This window comes from Symphalangus syndactylus, chromosome 7 (genome assembly GCF_028878055.3).
Source record: "Symphalangus syndactylus isolate Jambi chromosome 7, NHGRI_mSymSyn1-v2.1_pri, whole genome shotgun sequence".
Lineage (NCBI taxonomy): Eukaryota > Metazoa > Chordata > Mammalia > Primates > Hylobatidae > Symphalangus > Symphalangus syndactylus.
In genome coordinates, this window is record NC_072429.2 from 47,377,830 (window position 1) to 47,403,049 (window position 25,220).

General features: G+C 45.1%; 1 protein-coding gene across 2 annotated transcripts in view; it reads right to left on the bottom strand.

Annotated features, from left to right (window-relative positions):
- Window positions 1–23,713, bottom strand: part of UBE2D2 (ubiquitin conjugating enzyme E2 D2) — a 69,782-nt gene extending 46,069 nt beyond the window's left edge. Inside the window, exon 1 of one of the 2 annotated variants that reach the window (XM_055286061.2) lies at window positions 22,647–23,713. In XM_055286061.2, the coding sequence (XP_055142036.1) occupies window positions 22,647–22,670 (24 nt within the window). In that variant the 5' untranslated portion in view covers window positions 22,671–23,713. Of the gene's footprint in view, window positions 1–14,244; window positions 14,262–22,646 lie in introns of those variants that run through there. The other variant, XM_055286063.2, reaches the window with a different exon arrangement.
- Between the last annotated feature and the right edge of the window lie 1,507 nt (window positions 23,714–25,220).

The following is a 25,220-nucleotide window of genomic DNA, read 5'->3' on the forward strand; positions in this document are numbered from 1 at the left end:
GGCACTATATTGTATTTATGCTGATAAAATAAATGGTCTAAAATTCTGTTTAACAAAAGAAGATGCTGATTACCCTAATGTAAAACAAGTAATTCAACACAGACATTTTAAAGAAAATTTTTGTTTTTTTTTTTTTTTTTTTTTTTGAGATGGAGTCTTGCTCTGTCGCCCAGGCTGGAGTGCAGTGGCAAGATCTCGGCTCACTGCAAGCTCCGCCTCCCGGGTTCACGCCATTCTCCTGCCTCAGCCTCCCAAGTAGCTGGGACTACAGGAGCCCGCCACCACGCCCGGCTAATTTTTTGTATTTTTAGTAGAGACAGGGTTTCACTATGTTAGCCAGGATGGTCTCGATCTCCTGACTTCGTGATCCGCCCACCTCGGCCTCCCAAAGTGTGGTGATTACAGGCATGAGCTACTGTGTCTGGCCTAAGAAAATTCTTTTTTAGACTTATCATTGACCTTAAATACAAAACCAGATCTACACTTGAAGAGGGGGTGGAGGGTGTTAGTTAGAATCAGAAAGTCACAGAATAAGGTCTATCACTGTTAAGTAGGAAAAGTCAGCTATGGGAAAAGCAGTTTTAAAGTCAGTGAGTTCCATCTTATAAGTTATTTATATCCAATAAATTGCAGTTTAGACATTAAAATTTGCCTACCATGTTTAAAGTTTCACAAAAGAGAAACCAATATGAAATCCTGAGATTTAAAAAAAAAAATTCTAAGCTAGACCCCAGATAATCTTTATCTATGTTCACAACAGCAGTTATGGTTTTAAAACATCAACACTAAACATTTGCAATTAAAAAGAATAGACTTATCTTTCTTAGGATGAAAAAAATCTTAACTCTTATTCTCTATGGGCCTCCTTTTCCTAGGAAGCTATTTTATTAACTGTACTATACAAATCTAATATCATATATGGTACTATATAGCTATATTTTTTTTTTCTTTTTTTTTTGAGACAGTCTCGCTCTCTGGAGTGCAGTGGCACAATCTCGACTCACTGCAATCTCCACCTCCCGAGTTCAAGTGATTCCCCTCCCTCAGCCTCCCTATGTTTCATTTTTAATTTATCCACAACTACCAAAAGTTAACCTCTGCACAAACTCATCTCTACCCCTTTAATGTTTAATTATGACTCCTTGAATGAGAGACAAGGTATATCATTCTTCACCGCATTCTGTAGAGACTGGAACATGAGAGGCACTCAAATGTCTGAGTGGGTTAATGCTTAGTAGGGTACCAAGCAGAATTAGTGCTCAAATACTTACAAAGGCACATAAAAAATTTCCAAAAGGAAGTCTAGTCCATTCAGCCCAATCACCAATAGCGTCAGGAAACAGAAAGTCTATAGGCCAGGCACAGGGACTTATGGCTATAATCTCAGCACTCTGAGAGGCTGAGGCTGGAGGACTGCTTGAGCCCAGGAGCTCGAGATCAGTTTGATCAACAAAGTGAGACCCTGTCTCTACAAAAAATTAACACCACCACCAAAAAAAATTAGCCGGGATGTGGTAGCACATTCCTGTAGTCCTAGCTACTCAGGAGGCTTAGGCAGTAAGATTACTTGAGCCCAGAAGTTTGGGGCTGCAGTGAGCTATAATCTCACCACTGTACTCCAACCATCTTGGGGGATGGGGTAAAACTCTGTCTCAAAAAAAAAAAAGACCTGCACGCGGCCATGCACTGTGGCTCACACCTGTAATCCAAGCACTTTGGGAGGCTGAGGTGGGTGGATCACGTGACGTGCGGAGTTCAAGACCAGCCTAACCAACATGGAGAAGCCCTGTCTCTACTAAAAATACAAAATTAGCTGGGCGTGGTGGTGCATGCCTGTAATCCCAGCTACATGGGAGGCTGAGGCAAGATAATCGCTTGAACCCAAGAGATGGAGGTTGCAGTCAGCCGAGATCGCGCCATTGCACTCCAGCCTGGGCAACAAGAGCGAAACTGTGTCTCAAAAAAAAAAAAAAAAAAAAGCTAGTTTATAGTGACATACACAATGTATTACGATGTAATTACTGAACTTCAATGAAAAAGGTGTTTTGGGCTAGGCACGGTGGCTCACACCTGTAATCCCAATACTTTGGGAGGCCGGGGCAGGTGAATCACCTGAGGTCAGGCATTCGAGACCAGCCTGACCAACATGGTGAAACCCAGTCTCTGCTAAAAATACAAAAATTAGCTGGGTGTGGTGGCGCATGCCTGTAATCCCAGCTACTAGGGAGGCTGAGGCAGGAGAATCGCTGGAACCCAGGAGGCGGAGGATGCAGTTAGCCGAGATCGCGCCATTGCACTCCAGACTGGGTAATAAGAGCGAAACTCTGTCTCAAAAAAAAAAAAAAAAAAGAAAAAGAAAAAAGTGTTTTGGGGTAAATGTGGAAAACATGAGAGAACAAGGAGTTTCTTTATTTGAGTACTTTAGCAACCACTGAGATGGAAATGTGTTATGAAGAGAATATAGTCATGCTAAACTTAACAAAAGGCACACATTCTGAGAAATGTGTAGCTGTAGAACATCAAAGTGTACTTACACAAACTGAGATGGTATAGCCTAGGCCACATGGTATACAGCCTTATTGCTCCTAGGCTAGAAACCTATACAGCATATTACTGTGCTGAATACTGTAGGCAACTATAACACAATGGTATCTGTGTATCCTAAATATATCTAAACAGAAAAGGTATGGTAAAAACATGGCGAAAAAAATGTAAAAAATGGCACACCTCTATAGGGCACTCACCATGAACAAAGTCTGCAAGACTGGAAGTTGCTCTGGATGAGTCCGTAATGAGTGAATGTGAGGGCCTAGGATATTACTGATTATTGTACACTACTGCAGACTTTATAAACACTGTACACTCAGGCTATAATAAACTATTTTTTTAATTTACTTTTTCAAAAAAGGAATTACACTACAACAGCTATGTCACTAGGCAACAGGAAGTGTTTGGCTCCATTATCTTGTGGGACCACTGTCATAATATCGTCTGTCATTGAACAAAATGTCATTATGTGGCATATGACCATATTCTCTATCCATTCAAGAACCTTTCCTATTTTACCTTTAACTATCCTTTGCTCATTTCACAACTTCTTCTTTTCTTTTCCTTTTTTTTTTTTTTGAGATGGAGTCTCGCTCCATCGCCCAGGCTAGAGTGCAGTGGCATGATCTCAGCTCGACTGCAACCTCCACCTCCTGGGTTCGAGCAATTCTCCTGCCTCAGCCTCCCGAGTAGCTGAGACTACAGGCGCCTGATACCACGCCCAGCTAATTTTTGTATTTTTAATACAGACACGGTTTCACCTTGTTGGCCAGATTGGTCTCGAACTCCTGTCCTCAGGTGATCCACCCACCTCAGCCTCCCAAAGTTCTGGGATTACAGGCGTAAGCCACCGCACCTGGCCAACTTCTTTAAATTGACAAAATTGTATATATTTGTCATGCACAACATGTTGTTCTGAAATATCAATATATTGTAGAATGGCTAAACTGAGCTAATTAACATATGTATTACCTCACATACTTATTTACCTCACATACTTACTTCTTTTGATAGTGAAAACACTTAAAAAAATCTACTCTCAGCAATTTTTAAGAATACACTGTTATTGGCCGGGTGTGATGGTTCATGCCTGTAATCCCAACACTCTGGGAGGCTTAGGCAGGTGGATCACCTGAGGTCAAGAGTTCGAGATCAGTCTGGCCAACATGGTGAAACCCCGTCTCTACTAAAAATACAAAAATTACCCGGGTGTGGTGGCACATGCCTGTAATCCCAGCTACTAGGGAGGCTGAAGCGGGAGAATCGCTGGAACCCAAGAGGCAGAGGATGGAGTGAGCCAAGATCACGCCATTGCACTCCAGCCTGGGCAACAGAACGAGACACCATCTCAAAAAAAAAAAAAAAAAAAAAAAAAAAAAAAAAAAAAAAAGCTGGGCGCAGTGGCTCACGCCTGTTAATCCCAGCACTTTGGGAGGCCGAGGCGGGCAGATCATGAGGTCAGGAGATCGAGACCATCCTGGCTAACATGGTGAAACTCCGTCTCTACTAAAACTACAAAAAATTAGCTGGGCGTGGTGGCGGGTGCCTGCAGTCCCAGCTACTTGGGAGGCTGAGGATGGAGAATGGAGTGAACCCAGGAGGTAGAGTTTGCAGTGAGCCGAGACTGAGCCACTGCACTCCAGCCTGGGCGACAGAGCAAGACTCTGTCTCAAAAAAAAAAAAAAAAAAAAAAATCAAATCTAAACCGCTCCAAAATCTGAAACTTTTTCTGAGTGCTGACATAATACCACAAGTAGAAAATTCCACACCTGGTCGCATGTGGTAGGCAGCAGTTAAAACACTGTCAAATTTTATTTTATGAACAAGATTATTTAAAATATTGTGTAAAGGCCAGGCACAGTGGCTCATGCCTGTAATCTCAGCACTCTGGGAGGCCGAAGTGGGAGGATCACTTGAGGTCAGGAGTCCAAGACCAGCCTGGCCAACATGGTGAAACCCCGTCTCTACTAAAAATACAAAATTAGCTGGACGTCACCTGAACCCAGGAAGTGGAGGTTGCAGTGAGCTAAGATGACACCACTGCACTCCAGCCTGGGCAACAGAGCAAAACTCCGTCTCAAAAAAAATTGTGTAAGGCCTATAATCGTAGCACTTTGGAGGCCAAGGCAGGAGGATGACTTGAGTCCAGGAGTTCAACACCAGCCTAGACAACATAGTGAGGCCTTGTCTCTACAAAATTAGCTGGGTGGCAGTGCCTATACACCTGTACACCACAGTGCCTGCAGTCCTTGGGAGGATGGCTTGAGCACTGGAGTTTAAGACTGCAGTCAGCCATGATCACACCATTGCATCGCACTCCAGCCTGGGCAACAAAGTGAGACTCTATTTTCAAAAAAAAAAAGAAAAAAAAAAACAAAAAAAACAGCTGGCGCAGTAGCTCACACCTGCAATCCCAGCACTTTGGGAGGCCAACGCGGCCAGATCACAAGGTCAGGAGTTTGAAACCAGCCTGACCAACATAGTGAAACTCTGTCTCTACTAAAAATACAAAAACTACCCAGGCATGGTGGCGTGCGCCTGTAATCCCAGGTACTCGGGAGGCTGTGGCAGGAGAATAGCTTGAACTCAGGAGGTGGAGATTGCAGTGAGCCAAGATTGCGCCACTGCACTCCAGCCTGGGCGACAGAGCAAGACTCCATCTCAAAAAAAAAAAACCCAAAAAAACTTATTTGTTGGGTTACTGACACCCTCTTCTGTAACACTAATCACACGTGTACCATAGTACAAAGCTTGAGAAAATGTGGTGGTGGGGGGAGATGAATGCTAATATCATTAACTTGGTGTGTTTCTGTGCTACTTAATATAGCTGGATAGTGGAGACCTTAAAGAGATGCCAACTGGCTGGCCAGGAGCGGGTGCAGTGACTCATGCCTGTAATCCCAGCACTTTGGGAGGCCAAGGCAGGTAGATCACCTGAGGTCAGGAGTTCGAGACCAGTCTGACCAATATAATGAAACCCCGTCTCTACTAAAAATACAATAATTAGCCAGACGTGGTGGCATGCACCTGTAATCCTAGTTACTCGGGAGGATGTGACAGGAGAATTGCTTGAACCTGGGAGGCGGGGATCGCAATGAGCCAAGATCACGCCATTGCATTCTGGCCTGGGCAACAAGAGTGAAACTCCATCTCAAAAAAAAAAAAAAAAAAAAAAAAAAAAGATGCTAACTGCCATCCTGTTTTCTACTATACTCTGTAAAACTATGATCACCCAAAAGAACCTGCATGAACTATTTTTAGTAAGAAGCATATAGGTAAGTTTCAGTACTCTGATGTTTTGAAATATAATATGTAAAAACTGTTAACCTAAAACTGTAAATCCTTGAAACTTAAAAGTAATATTTTTCATGGACTTTACTCTTTCAAAGCACAGTTGGTTAAGTTTCTGTTTTACAAACTCTCCAACACTAACCTAGAGTGTTCAAAATGATGAGTCTGACCACGGTTACCACAGTCTTCCTACAGACAGATAATCTTATAAGATGGGTAGATCAATAGTCACATAAACTGTTAAATTTTACTATGCTACAAGACTGGCTCTCTATTTGCAAAATTCATATGAATAACATAAGAGCAAAAAAAAAAAAAATTCAAGTTAAAAAAAAAGCCAGATCCAAGTTTCAAGCCTAGGAGTATATCTCAGAATAATTATTCAAAACACCAACTGACAGAGATTTTTGTGGCTCCCTGGAACATTCCAGCCTCCAAAACTAGACATGAGACACTATTAACAAAAATGTGAACAGGTACATCTAAAGAAATGTCTTTTTAAAATTACATTTTATGTAAGCTTAGAGATGGGAGCCCCTTTGTTGACAATGAAAGCACCCGAGATGGCATTTAATCAAGTATCATCTACTACAGTAATAAAAAGAATTTACTGGCTGGGCGCGGTGGCTCACACCTGTAATCCCAGCACTTTGGAAGGCTGAGGCGGGCAGATCACGAGGTCAGGATATTGAGACCATCCTGGCTAACAAGGTGAAACCCCATCTCTACTAAAAACACAAAAAATTAGCCGGGCGTGGTGGCACACGTCTGTAGTCCGTCTCAAAAAAAAAAAAAAATCATCTTTGGGTTACGTTGATGGGCAAGTTTAATGACAAGTGGCCATATAAGACACGAAAGAGAAGACACACACAGAGAAGGTGATACAAAGATGGAGGCAGATGCTGGAGTGATGTAGCCACAAACCAAAGGAGCCAAGGAATGCTGACAGCCACCAAAGTTGGAAGAGGCAAGGAAGGATTCTCCCCTAGAACATCCAGGGGGAGTATGGACCTGAAGACAGACTGACTTTAGACTGCTGGCCTCCAGAACTGTGAGAGAATATAGTTCTGTTACTTTAAGCCACCCGGTTTGTGGTAATTTATTATGGCAACCCTAGGAAACTAATACAGATGGTATAAATATGTAAACATTTAATCTAAAGAAAATCATTTACTCCATTAGTGTGCTATTATTTTAAGAAATCTAAAACTCCTACCACTGAGGCTTTTGTAAAAATCAACTTTGATTTCAAGGCTTGTCTTGAGTCAAGATCTTGCTCTGTCACCTAGGCTGGAGTGCAGTGCAGATTATAGCTCACTGCCGCCTTGAACGCTCGCTAGGCCTCAAGAGATCCTCCTCTTCCACCTCAGTCTTCCCAGTAGCTATGACTACAGGCGTGTGCCACCAAACCTGGCTAAGTTTTGCAGTTTTTGTAGAGAAGGGGTCTTGCTGAATTGCTCAGGCTGGTCTCCCAGCCAAGTGATTCTCCCACCTTGGCCTCCCAAAGCACTGAGATTATAGGCATGAGCCACTCTACCCAGCTAATTTCAAAGTTTTTCCCTGACATAAGCCCTTAAGAATTTAGCAAAGCAATTCTATCGCTTATATTGGCATGATGCATTACAGGTGGTGGGGTTAGTGCTCAAAGGATAGCAGCAGACACTTCTATAATAAGATAATGTTTAAGAGAATTGATTTCACAATTCTAGACCTACAAAAATATCACATGTATTAAAAACATATTAAGGTGACAGTATTTTGAAGTTTGCTGAAGAATACTGGGATTCAATCCCTTTTTTAGTTTAGAAATATTATAAGACTTCATTCTTTTCACATTCAGGTTTTTTTTTTTTCTTTTTTTGCTTGGGGTGACGATGAAGTAAAAGTGAAACATATATTTAACACTGACACCTAAGATTTCGAGATTATACCAATTCTGTAGGTCAACATTATTGGCATGTTAAGACACCATGATAATATTTAAAAACTTAAAAAAAGTCCACCAAATCTAAGCCCCTTCCCTCTGTAATGTCCCTCTAGTGCCCTCTATTGACAAAGCCCAACATTTTGTTCACTGCAAAGGTGAAAGAGTCCAGCTCTTCACCAGCTCAAATATAAACTTCAGAAGTTATTTAGTCAAAGCAGAGCAAGTACTGGAGGGTGAACTTGGAGCCGACTAATAAACTGCTAAGTGGCAGGGGTGTTTCAGTATTTGTTCTTTTTTATTGGTAATGCTCCAGTATATGGATTTTCTACATTTTGTTTATATATTCAGCTAATGATGGATATTTGAGCCAAGCACATTTGTAAAAAATAACAACAAAATTACCTTTTATATAGTCCATAAATGCTAAACCTTCTTCTGTCTAATCTTCCCCACAGGCTTGCAGGGTATAATTCCCATTCTACACACAGGGAAGCTGAGGCTCAAGAAAATTCGCGAAGTGACTTGCCTAAGGCCACAAATGCTCCAAAATTCCACTTTCCTTTTTTTTTTTTTTTTTTTTTTTTGCCACACCACCTGATACTGGCATTCACTGAATGTTGTTGGCAAACATGGAATACCATGCTTTAGGTACTAGGAATACGAAGAATAAGACAAGAACTTTGCCCAGGAGAGTTCAGTCTAAATGGGGGAATAATCAATCATGTCTACACACTAAGAAACAATTCTACAGTTGAACTCTGCCTGTATGCCTCATGCATGCTTCCTAGAGAAGCCATTTCTGCTGGGTCCCCAAGTGTGAATAAAGAATTTAGGAGGTAGGGGTGGGGTGAGAAGAGATTCTCTGTATAAGCAAAGGCACTGAATAAAGACCGAAGAGAACATGATTCTAGGAAGGACCAACTACAAGTGTTACAACTACAGCAGCATTCCCCAGGAGATACTAATTACTAATATATATTATAGTAATAAAGACAGTAATATTTTTGTTCTAAATTTTACTTTTTTTTTTTTTTTTTTGAGATGGAGTTTCACTCTCGTTGCCCAGGCTAGAGTGCAGTGCGCAATATCAGCTCACTGCAACTTTTGCCTCCCAGGTTCAAGCAATTCTCCTGACTCAGCCTCCTGAGTGGCTGGGATTACAGGCCCCCGCCACCATGCCCAGCTATTTTTTTTTTTTTTTTTTTGTATTTTTAGTAGATACGAGGTTTCACCATGTTGGCCAGGCTGGTCTCAAACTCCTGACCTCAGGTGATCCACCTGCCTTGGCCTCCCAAAGTGCTAGGATTACAGGCCTGAGCCACTGCACCTGGCATTTTTTTTTTCTTTTTTGAGATAGAGTCTCGCTCTGTTGTCCAGGCTGGAGGGCAGTGGCTCAATCTGGGCTCACTGCAACCTCCGGCTCCTGCATTCAAGCAACTCTTCTGCCTCAGCCTCCCAAATAGCTGGGATTACAGGCACCCACCACCACGCCCAGCTAATTTTTGTATTTTTAGCAGAGCTGGGGTTTCACCATGTTGGCCAAGCTGGTCTCTAACTCCTGACCTCAGGCGATCCACCTGCCTTGGCCTCCCAAAGTACTGGGATTAACAGGCATGAGCCACGGCGCCCGGCCAATTTTATCACATTTAACACGTTTTTAAGAAATACTACGTATTTCTTAATTTGCCTCAAGAAAATTGCACACCAGAAAGCAAATGATGCCTACATTTGACTTTCCATCTGTGTTCTGAGGTATAAACAGCATTTAGTCTCCAGCATTGTCTATTTGACCATCACAGATCTATCCTATGTTTCTTATCATAATTCAATATATATTTGAGAAGTTATTGCCAGGCATGGTGGCTCACACCTGTAATCCCAGCACTTTGGGAGGCCGAGGCAGGTCAGAAATTCAAGATCAGCCTGGTCAACATGGTGAAACCCCATCTCTACTAAATATACAAAAATTAGCTGGGCATGGTGGCAGTCACCTGTAATCCCAGCTACTTGGGAGACTGAGGCAGGAGAATCGCTTGAACCTGGGAGGTGCAGGGTGCAGTGAGCCAAGACCACGCCATAGCACTCCAGCCTGGGCAACAAGAATGAAACTTCGTCTCAAAAAAAAAAAAAAAAAAAGAGAAGTTATTTAATCGAAGCTTATTATATATTAAATATTTCAAGTGTACTAACTCATTCCCAATTGACTTATATCTAGGAGAAAGACATTTTTTATTTTTATTTATTTACTTATTTAGAGATAGTCTCGTTCTGTTGCCCAGGCTGGAGTGCAGTGGTGCAATCTCAGCTCACTGCAAGCTCTGCCTCACGAGTTCAAGCGATTCTCCTGCCTCAGCCCCCCAAGTAGCTGGGATTACAGGCATCCGCCACCACACCTGGCTAATTTTTTTTTGTATTTTTAGTGGAGATGGGGTTTCCCCGTGTTAGCCAGGATGGTCTCGATCTCCTGACCTCGTGATCCGCCCATCTCGGCCTCCCAAAGTGCTGGGATTACAGGCTTGAGCCACCGCGCCTGGCCAAGAAAGACATTTTAAATAGAAAGCAGAGTCCTTTGATTCTTAAGCCCAAGTAGTCATATTATTTTAAAATAAACACGAGCAAAGAACAGGCATTTTTCAGAAAAATTAGGGTGACCTATCCATGATGGGATAATTAATAATGTCAGCAGCAGCCTACCTGCAAAATATGCAGTCTGTATTCTTTCTTTTGCTACAATGTATCTGTTGGAAACAAATTTTCATATTATACTGTAATGAAAACAATATACAGTAAGACATTTAAAGGGGTACCTAATGAAGATGACTTTTATTATGTAAGAAAAATACTATTCTTAAAACTGATAGCAAAATAAGAATGACAGATGTTTCATCTTGATAGTTCTTTTTTTTTTTTTTTGAGATGGAGTTTTGCTCTGTCATCCAGGCTGGAGTGCAGTGGTGCGATCTCGGCTCACTGCAAGTTCCGCCTCCCAGATTCACGCCATTCTCCTGCCTCAGCCTCCCAAGTAACTGGGACTACAGGCGCCCACCACCACGTCTGGCTAATTTTTTTGCATTTTTAGTGGAGATGGGGTTTCACCGTGTTAGCCAGGATGGTCTCGATCTCCTGACCTCGTGATCCGCCCGTCTCGGCCTCCCAAAGAGCTGGGATTACAGGCATGAGCCACCGCACCCAGCCTCATCTTGATAGTTCTTAATAATTTTGTTTGTGACATATTTTGATTATATATTTTAATTAATTTATCTGAGATAGGGTGGGGCATGGTGGCTCACACCTGCAATCCCAGCACATGGAGAGGCTTAGGCAGGTGGATCGCTTGAGGCCAGGAGTTCAAGACCAGTCGGGTCAACATGGTGAAACCTGCTAAAAATACAAAAATCAGCCAGGCATGGTGGTGCATGCCTGTAATCCCAGCTTCTTTTCTTGGGAGGCTGAGACAGGAGAATTGCTTGGGCCTGAGAGGCGGAGGCTGCAGTGAGCTGAGATCACGCCATTGCACTCCAGCCTGGGCAACAGAGCAAGACTCTGTCTCAAAAAAAAAAAAAGAATAATAATTAATTTAATTTATCTGAGGTAATTTGTGCTGTCAATTTTTTTTTTTTTTTTTTTAAGAGACAGATCTCGCTCTGTGGCCCAAGCTGGAGTGCACTGGCATAATCACAGCTCACTGCAGCCTTAAACTCCTGGGCTCAAGCGATCCTCCTGCCTTGGCCTTTTGAGTAGCAGGGATTACAGGCACATGCCACTGCACCTGGCTAATTTAATTTTTTGTAGACACAGGGTCTTGCTATATTGCACAGGCTGGTCTTGAACTCCTGAGCTCAAGTGATCCTCCTGCCTTGGCTTCCCAAAGTACTGGGATTGCAGGCATGAGCCACCATATCCAGCCAGTGCTCTCAATTTTAATACAAGTATGCATGATTTCATACACTTTGGCCTGTATTCCATCAACAATACTACTTTGATAAGCATTCTAATAAAGCTGGGAAACACCAGATATGAGGAAGAAGAAAGCAGTTTATCAGAAGCCAAAGAAACTGAATGAAAATCATGTCAACTATTACAAAAGTTAAACAAAAACTTAGGTATCCACTGAATGTGGCAATTAAGTAATCATTAGTGACCTTACTAAATAGTTCCAGAACAGTGAATAGACTATTCTTTCAAGAATTTTGGGACTGAAATGTCAGAGATGGGAAGGATAAAGATGAGGAAGGAAGTAGCTCTTATGGAAGAGGGAAGTTTAAAAAGTTATTTTACTGCTTTTTTTTTTTTTTTTTAATAGGGGAAAGCCTTCGATAAGTTTGGATGCTAAGAGGAGTTAGTGGAGAAGAGATTGGAAGTATGAAAACAAAGACAATTACTGGAGAGCAAAAACAAGAAAAGGAAAAAGGAAGGAAGGAGGGAGGAAGTGAGTGAGGGAAGGAGGAAGTGAGGGAGGGAGGGAGAGAAGGAAGGAAAGAGGGAAAGAGAGAGAGACAGAAAAGGATGGAAAGCAAAAGTTAAGTTTGGCAAAGGGAAAAATAAAGCTTCTGTAGAGATTAGAGGGGAGAAGGGCTATGACTAAAACAAGTAAATCTGGAGAGACAACAGCTCTACAGTCAAGATCGCCTATATCTGAATCCCAGTTCTTCCTACCATAACCATATGTTAAGCAAGTTTGTTTCTCCCACTGTTTCCTTATCTAACCTGGGGAGAACAGAATTATTGAAAGATTGTTAAAAAGATCAAGTAATTCCTGACGCACAGTGAATACTCTAAAGAGGATAGGTGAAATCTGGTGTTTTTTTTTTTTTTGAGACGGAGTCTTGCTCTGTCGCCCACACTGAGTACAGTGGCACAATCTCGGCTCACTGCAACCTCCGCCTCTTGGGTTCAAGTGATTCTCCTGCCTCAGCCTCCCAATTAGCTGGGATTACAGGTGCCCACCACCAGGCCTGGCTAATTTTTGTATTTTTAGTAAAGATGGGGTTTCACCATGTTGGCCAGGATGGTCTCGATCTCCTGACCTCACGATCCACCCACCTTGGCCTCCCAAAGTCCTGGGATTACAGGCATGAGACACCGCGCCCAACCGATCTGTTGTTTTAATACCTTGAAGGAAATCCCTAAGAACTCACACGTAAAATTTATATTTTCTCTGCAGAACAGGTACTCTGTTCAACTGCTGAGATTAAAATAATGTTTAAGGTGGAAGGACAGTGGTTTTTAGTCTTTTTAGAGATTAAAAACCCATTTGAGGCTGCTCTGCCTAGGGAGTAGCCATTCTTTATTCCTTTGCTTTCCTAATAAACTCACTTTCACTTAAAAAACAAAATCCATTTGATTCTGATGAAAGATATATGCAGAAAGCCGGGGGCGGTGGCTCATGCCTGTAATCCCAACACTTTGGGAGGCCAAGGCAGGTCGATCACTTGAGGTCAGGAGTTCCAAACCAGCCGAGGCGGGTGGATCACGAGGTCAGGAGATCGAGACCATCCTGGCTAACATGGTGAGATCCCGTCTCTACTAAAAATACAAAAAATTAGCTGGGCATCGTGGCACGTGCCCATAGTCCCAGCTACTCTGGAGGCTGAAGCTGGAGAATCGCTTGAACCCAGGAGGCAAAGGTTGCAGTGAGCCGAGATCACACAACTGCACTCCAGCCTGGGCGTCAGAGCTAGACTCCATCTCAAAAAAAAAAACCAAAAAACAAAAATTAGCCGGGCATGGTGGCATGCACCTGTGGTCCCAGCTACTTGGGAGGCTGACGCAGGAGAATCTCTTGAACCTGGGAGGCGGAGGTTGCAGTGAGCCGAGATTGCACAACTGCACTCCAGCCTGGGCGACAGAGGTAGAGACTCCGTTTCAGGGGGGAAAAGAAAGGCAGGGGTGGTGGTGGTGAGAATAGAACACCAAATTTGCAATAGTTGTTTTTGTTGTTGTTGTTGTTTTAACACAGAATCTGGCTCTGTTGCCCAGGCTGGAGTGCAGTGGTATGATCACAGCTCACTGCAGCCTTGACCTTTCATCCAGGCTCAAGTGATCCTCCTGTCTCAGCCTCCTGAGTAACTAGGACTACAGGCACACATCACCACACCCAGCTACTTTTGTTTCGCTTTGTTTTGCTTTTGTAGAGACGGGGTCTCCCATTACAGACCAAGCTGGTCTTGAACTCCTGAGTTCAAGCAATCCTCCCACCTTGGCCTCCCAGTGTTGGGATTACAGGCATGAGCCACTGTGTCAAGCCTAAATTTGCAGTTTTAAGCGGGCTTATGAGCAACCTTGCCAACCATATAAAGGGAAGTTGAGGACAGGTTCCAGGACACAGTTTAAATATCTAATTGTTTGAACAAAAGAAAAAAGGCTGCATCCTTTGGATTTATATACCTAACAGCTATGTAAGGATAACACATGGCTTGCCAGAAAATACACTGGACACAGTCAAGAAATTTAAGTTCTCAGTTCAGACCTAGTCTTACCTGGTAGGTCACACGGCCTTTCCAGACAGCAGCCCTGAGATGTGCTGCAGTGCTAACATTTTATGATTCTATTACCCGAAATCTCACTTGACTCTGCAGACAGAAGAACAAATACTACTTTATTTCCCTATATTATAGTTTAACATGATTTTGAAGGTTTGCCTGGAAATCTAACCATCAAAACTTTATTTCTACAGACAAAAAAAGTGTGTTTCTGTACTTCTGGGATGAGGCCGCAAAGGCTCCTGGTAGCATGAGGCATGAGTCAGATATTCCTACCCTGGGAACTGCCTAGGATATTTTAGCACAAATATACAGAATTGAACCTTGTCAAAACCTCTTCCTTGTCAGTCATCAGTACAGTAATATACACTGGGAGACTTCAGAGAAAACCTAGATTTATTAACAGTTATCCTCAATGATGGCTGTTTGAATTACATTTAAATAACAATCTAGTAGAGCCAAAGAAAGTGCCTCAATTCAATGATCTTTTGTAAAGGAAATAAAGAACACTTTTTTAGTGGGGAAAAAAAAATTCCCAGAAATTATGTGAAGAAGCTCACCTTTTGGAGTAAGAAGGTATGTCTGCTATCCAAGATAGGACTAATTTAACTAGCTATATTCAGACAATCATTTATTAAAGTTCCCAATACTCCACAGGACTACCTGTTAATTCATTTCACCATTTTGATAGGAATTCAATCAGTCCTTACCTCTAATATTAATCTAATATATGGTACCACACCCCTAGTACAGTATTTTTTTTTTTTTTTTTTTTTGAGACGGAGTCTCGCTCTGTTGCCCAGGCTGGAGTGCAGTGGCGCAATCTCGGCTCACTGCAGGCTCCGCCCCCCGGGGTTCACACCATTCTCCTGCCTCAGCCTCCCAAGTAGCTGGGACTACAGGTGTCCGCCACCTCGCCCGGCTAATTTTTTGTATTTTTAGTAGAGACGGGGTTTCGCCGTGTTAGCAAGGATGGTCTCGATCTCCTCACCTCGTGATCCGCCCGCCTCGGCCTCCCAAAGTGCTGGGATTACAGGCGTGAGCCACGGCGCCCGGCCAGTATTTTTTTTTTTTTCTTTTCTGAGACAGAGTCTTGCTCTGTCGCCCAGGCTGGAGTGCAGTGGTGTGATCTCGGCTCACCACAACCTCCACCTTCTGGGTTCAAGCAACTCTCTGCCTTAGCCTCCCCAGTAACTGGGATCACAGGCGCTCACCACCATGCCCGGCTAATTTTTATATTTTTAGTAGAGACGGGGTTTCACCATCTTAGCCAGGCTGGTCTTGAACTCCTGACCTCGTGATCCACTCGCCTTGGCATCCCAAAGTGCTGGGATTACAGGCGTGAGCCACCGCGCCCCGCCTACAGTATTTTCTATTTTTATTTTTTTTCTTTTCCTAGACAGAGTTTCGCTCTGTCGCCCAGGCTAGAGTGCAGTGGCGCGCTCTCCACTCACTGCAAGCTCTGCCTCCTGGGTTCACGCCATTCTCCTGCCTCAGCCTCCCGAATAGCTGGGACTACAGGCGCCCACAACCGCGCCTGACTAATTTTTTGTATTTTTAGTGAGACGGGGTTTCACCGTGTTAGCCAGGATGGTCTCGATTTCCTCACCTTCTGATCCACCTGCCTCGGCCTCCCAAAGTGCTGGGATTACAGGCGTGAGCCACAGCGCCCAGCCCAGTCTACAGTATTTTTAAGCAATTTTTTTTTTTTTTTTGAGATGGAGTCTCGCTCTGTTGCAAAGGCTGCAGTGCAGTGGCGAGATCTTGGCTCACTGCAACCTTTGCCTCCCAGGTTCAAGCAATTCTCCTGCCTCAGCCTCCCAAGTAGCTGTGATTACAGGCGAGTGCCACCACACCTGGCTAACTTTTGTATTTTTAGTAGAGACGGGGTTTCACCACGTTGGGCAGGCTGGTCTCGAACTCCTGACCTCAGGTGGTCGGCCCGCCTCGGCCTCCCAAAGTACTGGGATTACAGGCATAAGCCACCACACCCAGCCTAAGCAATTTTTAAAAATACAGTACTGTTTAGCGTTACAACTACTTTCTTTAAGATCATGCTTTGGTAACTTCCCAATCTCAGACATTTTCAAAGTGTATTGTCAGTCTACAGAGAAACTCAAAACATGAAACAGATCATAATGGAAGAGAAATACATAAACTTCTACGGGATCAATGTATTTACAAAACTGGTTTTCCCAAAACCTCACACAAAACCATGCAAAAGGCTGGGCACGGTGGCTCACGTCTGTAATCCCAGCACTTTGGGAGGTTGAGGCAGGTGGATCACTGGAGGTCAGGAGTTTGAGACCAGCTTGGCCAACATGATGAAACCCCATCTCTACTAAAAATACAAAAAGTAGCTGGGCATGGTGGCGCATGCCTGTAGTCCCAGCTACTCGGGAGGCTGACGGAGGAGAATGGCGTGAACCCAGGAGGCAGAGCTTGCAGTGAGCCGAGATTGCACCACTGCACTCTAGCCTGGGCAACAGAGCGAGACTCTGTCTCAAAAAAAACAAAACAAAACAAAAAAAGCCAACATACAAAACTTAGCAAATTGGCCAGGCGCAGTGGCTCATCCCTGTAATCCCAGGACCTGGGAGGCCAAGGCGAGCAAATCACCTGAGGTCTCAAAAGAAAAAAAAAAAGCAAGTTAATTAGAATTGTATTTAAAAACTACTTAAGGCTGGGCGTGGTGTCTCATGCTTGTATTCCCAGCACTTTGGGAGGCCAAGGCAGGTGGATCACAAGGTCAGGAGTTCGAGACCAGCCTGGCCAATATGGTGAAACCCTGTCTCTACTAAAAATACAAAAATTAGCTGGGCGTGGTGGTGTGAGCCTGTAGTCCCAGCTGCTCGGGAGGCTGAGGCAGCAGAATTGCTTGAACCTGGGAGGCAGAGGTTGCAGAGAGCCAAGATCATGCCACTGCACTCCAGCCTGGGCGACAGAGCAAGACTCCGTCTCAAAAACAAACAAACAAACAAAAAAACTTAATCTTACATAAAGCAATACTTACAAACTTTTAAAAATACAGAAAGTATTGTTTAAATGACTTAATCTTTTTACACTCCTGATTACTTAATGAACCCCAATCCCTGGTTACTTTAATCCACATACTAAACTGATGTCGACCAAAAATGTGTATTTTGTTTTTCTGGTTTTTTTTTTTTTAAAGTTGAATTGGTTGCCAAAAAATCTGGATTTGTGGCTTCTCTCTTTTTTTGAATGGAAGATATCGCAACACCGGGCCCACAGATTTTAGCAATGGCAACATCTGCAGGGAGCTGGTTAGCAGCTGCCCTCATCTGATAGCACATGCATTTTCTAGCTCCCTCAGGTTCTCTCTGCTCACTTTGGTACCTGCCTGGCTTTTATAGACATCAGAGTTTGAAATCTTTTTTGTTTGTTTTTTTGAGACAGGGTCTCACTCTGTTGCATAGGCTGGAGTGTAGCGGCTTGATCACGGTTCACTGCAGCCTCTACCTTCCAGGCTCCCGAGATCCTCCCACCTCAGCCTCCCACCTAGCTGGGACTACAGCCATCCACCACCATACCCAGCTAATTTTTGGTATTTTTTGTAAAGACCATGTTTCGTCATGTTGCTCAGACTGGTCTCGAACTCCTGAGCTCAAGCAATCTGCCCACCTGGGACTCCCAAAATGCTGGGATTACAGGCATGACCCACTGTGCATGACCTGAAATCTTTATTTCATTGAGAACTTTGTCTTGAGACGCCTTAAAAGAAGCTAGCCATAGGCCAGGCGCAGTGGCTTACACCTGTAATCCCAACACTTTGGGAGGCCAAGATAGACGGATCTCCTGAGGTCAGGAGTTTGAGACCAGCCTGGCCAACATGGTGAAACCCTGTCTCTACTAAAAATACAAAAATTAGCTGGGCATGGTGGCGAGTGCCTGTAACCCCAGCTACTCGGGAGTCTGAGGCAAGAGAATTGCTTGACCCTGGGAGCCAGAGTTTGTAGTGAGCCAAGATCATGCCACTGCACTGTCTCAAAAAAAAAAAGGAAAAAAATCTCTATCACAGAAATAGATCAAGTGATAATCCTGGCATTACTTTGTTTGAAAGCTATGTATACAAAACGTTATCTGCAACTAGTAGGACACCATTAAAATGTACAAGGCACTATTACTGTTAAGAGAAGCTTTTAGTATCCAACTCTGGTCAGTCTTCAACTCCTCAAAGAATCAAGATATTTATTTAGCCTTTTACCCTTCCCAAGAATAGAGAAATTAACCAAATACTTCAACATTACAGCATTCTAAGAGCACCAAAAAGCCTCCTACATCTGTATAGCAAAAGTAAAGAAGAAAAACAGGAAGCAAGTCAAAAAGGTCTCCGATCAGCCAAGGAAACCACACAGAGCACATGAAGCCCTCTTCAGTCAAGAGCCTACTGGATCTTATTTTAGACACAATTTTAATAAGCTCTGTGATCTGGTTTCTTAGCCCACAACAGATGAGATGCAGCCAACTGGAAAAGGGCTGGGGGTGGTGCTGCTAGAGGCAGGCACTCAAAGCATCAAAATCAAAGCTGAAGACCTAAAAAGTCAGCAGAAAACCTCAAAACATAGCAGGGTGGGGCCATGTGGTGTAGGTACCAACAATCCCAAAGGATCCCAAGCCCTGCACAGAACTAGACACAATGTTCATAATGAACCTCTTTGCTACGCTCTGCTTATAGCATAGGTCAGGGGACCTTAAGACGTATATCAAAATAAAGTCCATCAAAAGCTTTTTCCAAAAACGACATGGCATTTCAAAGACTGCCAAATTCACAGACATGAATAGCGTCCCTCTGTCAAAGAAACAAGATATTGAATTCCTGAAGATGTCACATGTTAAACGTAGTTTTTCTTAGAAAAATCTTATTAGAACCCAGATGTAGCAACTCATGACATTTAAGTCAAGAAGGTATTTAAGTAGAATTATTTTTTCAGGGAATGATAATTGGGAAGGTTCAAGATCAAGATCAATTACAGAAGCCAAGCAATGGGGATTCCACTGCAGACACATTACTAGGACTGAAGATAAGATAGCACTGATCTTATCCATGCCTATTAAGTCTGCTATTCAACTTAAAATTGTGGTACAAAGAGTTTGGGGAAAAAAAAATTAATCTCCATTTTGTTTTCACAATCTTTTTGACTGGTATACCAAAATAAATTTCATTTTTCTTATCACTGGCAGTCTCAGAGAAGTCAAGCCATACTTTGTGAAGAGCTCTAGGGAATAAACTAGGGGAAAATGGTTAATATTGAATTTTAAAAGTTCAGGCCAGGCCAGATGAGGTGGCTCACATCTGCAATCCTGGCACTTTGGGAGGCCAAGGCGGGCAGACCACTTGAGGTCAGGAGTTCAAGACCAGCCTGGCCAACATGGTGAAACCCCATCTCTACTAAAAATACAAAAATTAGCTGGGCATGGCGGTGGGGTGCCTGTAATCCCAGCTTCTCCGGAAGCTGAGGCAGGAGAATCGCTTGAACCCGGGAAGCGGAAGTTGCAGTGAGCCAGGATACCACCACTGCACTACAGCCTGGGCGACAGAGGAAGACTCTGTCTCCAAAAAAGTTCAGGCCGGGCATGGTAGCTCACACCTATAATCCCAACACTTTGGGAGGCTGAGGCAAGTGGATCACCGGAGGTCAGGAACTGGAGACCAGCCTGGCCAACATGGTGAAACCCCGTTTCTACTAAAAACACAAAAATTAGACGGGTGTGGTGGTGCGTGCCTGTAATCCCAGCTACTCGGGAGGCTGAAGCAGAAGAATCACTTGAACCTAGGAGGTGGAGGTTGCTGTGAGCCGAGATCGTGCCATTGCATTCCAGCCTGGGCGACAAGACTGAAACTCTATGCCCAAAAAAAAGTTCAAATTATTTCTAAACTTGATTTTATTAAAAAATCTTACAAAGGCATATTTTAGGGAAAATCTAGAAAATATGTAGCAACTCTTAAGAAACCATATTACCAGAGCAAGTATTATTAGTTAAAATGTATGTTTTGTGTCAAAGAGATATTTCCCTCTGAAAAAGTCCGTTACACATATAATTCAACGTAGAGATTAAAGTCTATATTTCTTTTTTTTTTTTTTTGAGACGGAGTCTCGCCTGTGGCCCAGGCTGGAGTGCAGCGGCGTGATCTCGGCTCACTGCAAGCTCCCCCTCCCCGGTTCACGTCATTCTCCTGCCTCAGCCTCCCGAGTAGCTGGGACTACAGGCACCCGCCACCTCGCCCGGCTAGTTTTTTTTTTGTATATTTTAGTAGAGACGGGGTTTCACCGTGTTAGCCAGGATGGCCTCGATCTCCTGATCTCGTGATCCGCCCACCTTAGCCTCCCAAAGTGCTGGGATTACAGGCATGAGCCACTGCGCCCGGCAGGTCTACATTTCTTTATCTGTAAATTATCACACATTATATACCCACTTGCTCTTTCTCAGGTTTTAAAATAAGAGCACAAGCTTCTACAGGCATCTGATAACTTCCCAATTAGATTCTATAAGGACCTAGCAATTCCTAAAAGCCTTTAAAATACATATGTATATATTTTATTTGGATGACTACTCCTCAGTGTGCTCCCCTGCCCCTTAAATGGTTCTTTAAGACATCTTTGAGGGGAGGGGGGAGGGACAGCATTAGGAGATATACCTAATGCTAAATGACGAGTTAATGGGTGCAGCAAACCAACATGGCACATGGATACATATGTAACAAACCTGCACATTGTGCACATGTACCCTAAAACCTAAAGTACAATAAAAAAAAAAAAAAGACATCTTTGCTTAAGGTTCAAGCTTCTTTATGGTATTTAACAAATACCATTTCATTTTAAAAGTACAAGATTTATTGTCTAGAATCTGCCCTTCTTCATTTGTTAGAAATCAAAGTCAAAAGAAGTTAAGGAGCTAACCTAATTATAGTAACCAATGGGACTGATTCCACACTGTCTTTGAGCAAAAATGAAATGAGGACCAACCGCTGAGCTGAGGTGTTTAAATCATCAATCTGTATTCTGATTTAGTTTAAGACAAGCTGAAAACTGGTTCTCTTCCTCTTGCATCCCCACCCCATCATTCAGAATGGATAACCCCAGTACCTACTTCTAAGTAGCTACAGGTATAGGCCGTGTGCAGTGGCTGATTGATGCCTGTAATCCCAACACTTAAGGGAGGCAGAGGTAGGAGGCTAGCTTGAGCCCAGGAGTTCCACAACAGCCTGGACAACACGGCAAGATCCCGTTCTCCACTAAAAGGAAAAAGATGTATTGAAGAAAACAGTAGCTACTGGTTTAATATAGCCAATCTGAGTAGCCAAGTGAAACACCAAACAGAAATTAATAGTGGTGCCTCCCCACTTCTAAGAAAAAAAAAACATGAAAGTGGCACTAAGATGTTACAACATCAGAAAGGGGAAAAAAATAAATTTTAAGCCAACCTTATACTCTAGATGTATTATTAGGAAAACCTCCTTATCGATAACTAAATAACCCTTCACTTTAAAGAGCTGAGAAATCCTTTTTAATACAAAATCTAGTAAAACCCCTTCCCAGTTAAGAGTCTCCGTAAACATATCACCTAACAGTGTCAAGTCCATATTGCAAAGAGGCTATGAAAGGAATTTTTGTATAATTTCTCTGGTGGTTTTCAATGTTCAGGTTTCTACCTCTACCTTTGCCAATGTACAGCTTTTCTATTAGATCCAATCCTGCAAAACGGAAGCGTTAGTTTCTAACTACATATAACAACCTCAAGGAATAAAATGATTCTCCCTCTACTTCCCTCCTCCCTCATTAAGTCACTTTTTTTTTTCTTCTGAACTTCCAACTCTTAACAGTTTCTGGACAAGCAGGGTGGACCGATGTGTGCTGCCACCCAAGAGGTAAGTGAACTCAGGATACACTTGTGGATCGGGCAAAACGGCTTCCTCCGTCCGCCCGAGCTCAGGCGGTTTTGTGGAGGGAGCTAGGGCAGGTGTGGGAGGAGGGAACAGAAATGGGGCGAGAAGCCCTTTCGACCTCTGTCGAAGGGGCCGCCCAACGCCCCAGCGCCCCCCTCGGCCCCAACCCCGCCATCCTGGCTGGACAATGGCCCTCCAGTGCAGCGGCAGTCCCAGACTGGAGAGAAGCCCTAAGAGTCCACACCATGCGGGCCTAGAAGGGCAGCCGGGGAGGAACGCTGAGGCCGCGAGAGCACCTCCGGCCTAAGCGCGGGCTGCGCGCCGGGGCCTCCACGGGCGCCATCACTGGGAGTGGGGTATGGAGGCCGCCCCGCGGGGCCAGCACCGGCAGCAAGATCCAAGGAGGCCGCGAGCCCGGCGGAGACTACGGCGGAAAGTGCAGGCCGCAGCCTGCTCAGCTGGCCAGCCCCGCAGCCGACCTCCGGCCGCTTACCTTGTGGATTCTCTTCAGAGCCATGGTGGGAGGCGGGTGGCGGCGGCCCCCGGGGCGGGGACGGGGGCGGGGAAGGGACGGGGAAGGGGCTAGGGAGCCTGAGGCCGCCTCGGCGATCCCGGTCGGCCGGAGAAGATGGAGAGTTGAGGAGAGCGGGTCCGGCGGGACGGCTGAGGGCCGGGGCCCACTCAGCTCCTGGGCCTGCCGCAGCGGTCACCGCATCACCCGGCGGCGGCCCCTTTATTCGCCGCCGCCCTAGCCGCCACCGCCGCCGCCGCCGTAGCTGCCTCTTCCTCCCAGGATCAGCACCGCCTCCTCAGCCGCCGCGGATCCCTCCGCCAGAAAGCAAAAGCCCAAGCCTCGGATCGGCCGGCGTCTCTTGGTCGGACAGCCGGAGGGACTGCCTGTCTTCCTCCCTGCTGCAGGTGGACCGAGGGACGCGCGGGCGGGCGGGCTGCGCCGCCGGGGTGGGGCCGTCGGAGCACGGGGTGGGCCCGACCGAGGGGCAGGTCGGGAGACGCGGGGATTGGCGGGCCAGGGGAGGGAGGGCCGAGCCGCGCCGGCGGCGGAGGGATACGGGCCGCCCCTGTGAGTAAGCTACGCACCGCCGTCGCCGCCACGGCCGCGGAGGGCGTGACGCTGCGAAGCCCTGGGCGGAGATCTCGCGAGATTCAGGGCGCGAGTTCTGCAGGTTCCAGCGCCGCGACCGTTGACTTCTTTGATGATGGAAACCCACGCGCGTGTCACAAAAGATCAATAAACATTAAAAGGCGAATGTTGTCCAGATCGCACGACCGTCCCCGTACCAGTCCCGGGAGGAGGCACTTAGGTCCACTGCAGCGTTCCTGAAGGAGGAAGGGACTTGGCCAAGGTCACAGAGCTCTTCTGAAGTCCTGGGACTTAGCACATCTCTTTAGAAGAGGCCGCGTGGCTACAGCTTGGGCACCCGCCACGAGGGAGATGTCTCAAAGCCGCTCGGGTTGCAGTGAGATTGGCCTTCCGGACCAAGGCCCCAGATGGAGAGGATGAATGTTGTGTTCTCCTCAGCCACTGACATGTGTGCCTTCGAGGTGCCCAGATCCTGCTCAGCTTAGTGAATTGCAAATTGTTACAAGCAAGCACTGTACCAGCTGCGTCAGAAAAAAAATCACAGTGTATGCCCCAAATAGTTAAAACCAACCGGCTGGGCGCGGTGGCTCACGCCTGTAATCTCAGCACTTTGGGAGGTTGAGGCTGGTGCATCACTTAAGGTCAGGGGTGCGAGACCAGCCTGGCCAACATGGTGAAACCCCATCTCTACTAAAAATACAAAAATTAGGCCGGGCACGGTCACTCAGGCCTGTAATCTCAGCACTTTGGGAGGCCAAGGCAGGCGGATCACGAAGTCAGGAATTTGAGACCAGCCTGGCCAACACAGTGAAACCCCTTGTGTACTAAATATACAAAAATTACCCGGGCATGGTGGCAGGCGCCTGTAGTCCCAGCTACTCGGGAGGCTGAGGCAGGAGAATCGCTTGAATCTGGGAGGCGGAGGTTGCCGTGAGCCTAGATCACGCCAGTTCACTCCAGCCTAGGCAACAGCAAGAATGCGTCTCAAAAAAAAAAAATTAGCCGAGAGTGGTGGCGGGTTCCTGTAAAGCCAGCTACTGGGGAGGCTGAGGCAGGCAGGAGAATCGCTGGAACCCAGGAGGCAGAGGTTGCAGTGAGCTGAGAGCGCGCCATTGCACTCCAGCCTGGGCGACAAGCAAAACTCCATCTCCAAAAAAAAAAAAAAAAAAAAACCAACCTCGTGCTCCAGATACCCATCAGGAGGGTCCGCTGAAAATCAAACCTAGACTATTTGGAATTGTTTTTTAGGAGATGGAGACAAAAAGCTAAATCACTGAGCACCTACCCTGTGCCCAGCCCTACACCATGACTGGTGTAAGATACGGAGCCAAGCCAGGGCTGGAGTCCTTACACAGGAGAATAGTAAAGAATATTTTGCTGGGAGGTAATGCCCACATTCTGAAATCTACCCCTGGCGTTTTCTGATTCTAAATGTCTGCTTTTCGCTACATCCAGAAAGGACCTTGCAGAACATTGATTCTAGCTCCTGAATTTATAGAGAAGAAAAAACTGGAGCCCAACTAAGGGAAGGATTTTGCTGAAAGCCACACAAGACACACAGTAGGTGAGTGGCAAAGCTCATACTGCCTCACCTACTGAGAAGGTTGGACCATTAGGACAGAACCACCGTGCACCCAGTGAGAGAAAATTGTATCCAGTAGTTCAGGGTGGGTATAGTTGAGGTTGAGGGTAAAGTGGAACATCTCACAGCCCCAGATATTTCCTTCCTAAGAAATGTGATGGGAGGGGTACAAAAATCTCCACTGGACAGATTTTTTTTTTTTTTTTGAAACGGAGTCTCACTGTCGCCCAGGCTGGAGTGCAGTGGTGAGATCTCGGCTCACTGCAAGCTCCGCCTCCCGGGTTTAGGCCATTCTCCCGCCTCAGCCTCCCGAGTAGCTGGGACTATAGGCACCTGCAACCACGCCCGGGTAATTTTTTGTATTTTTAGTAGAAACGGGGTTT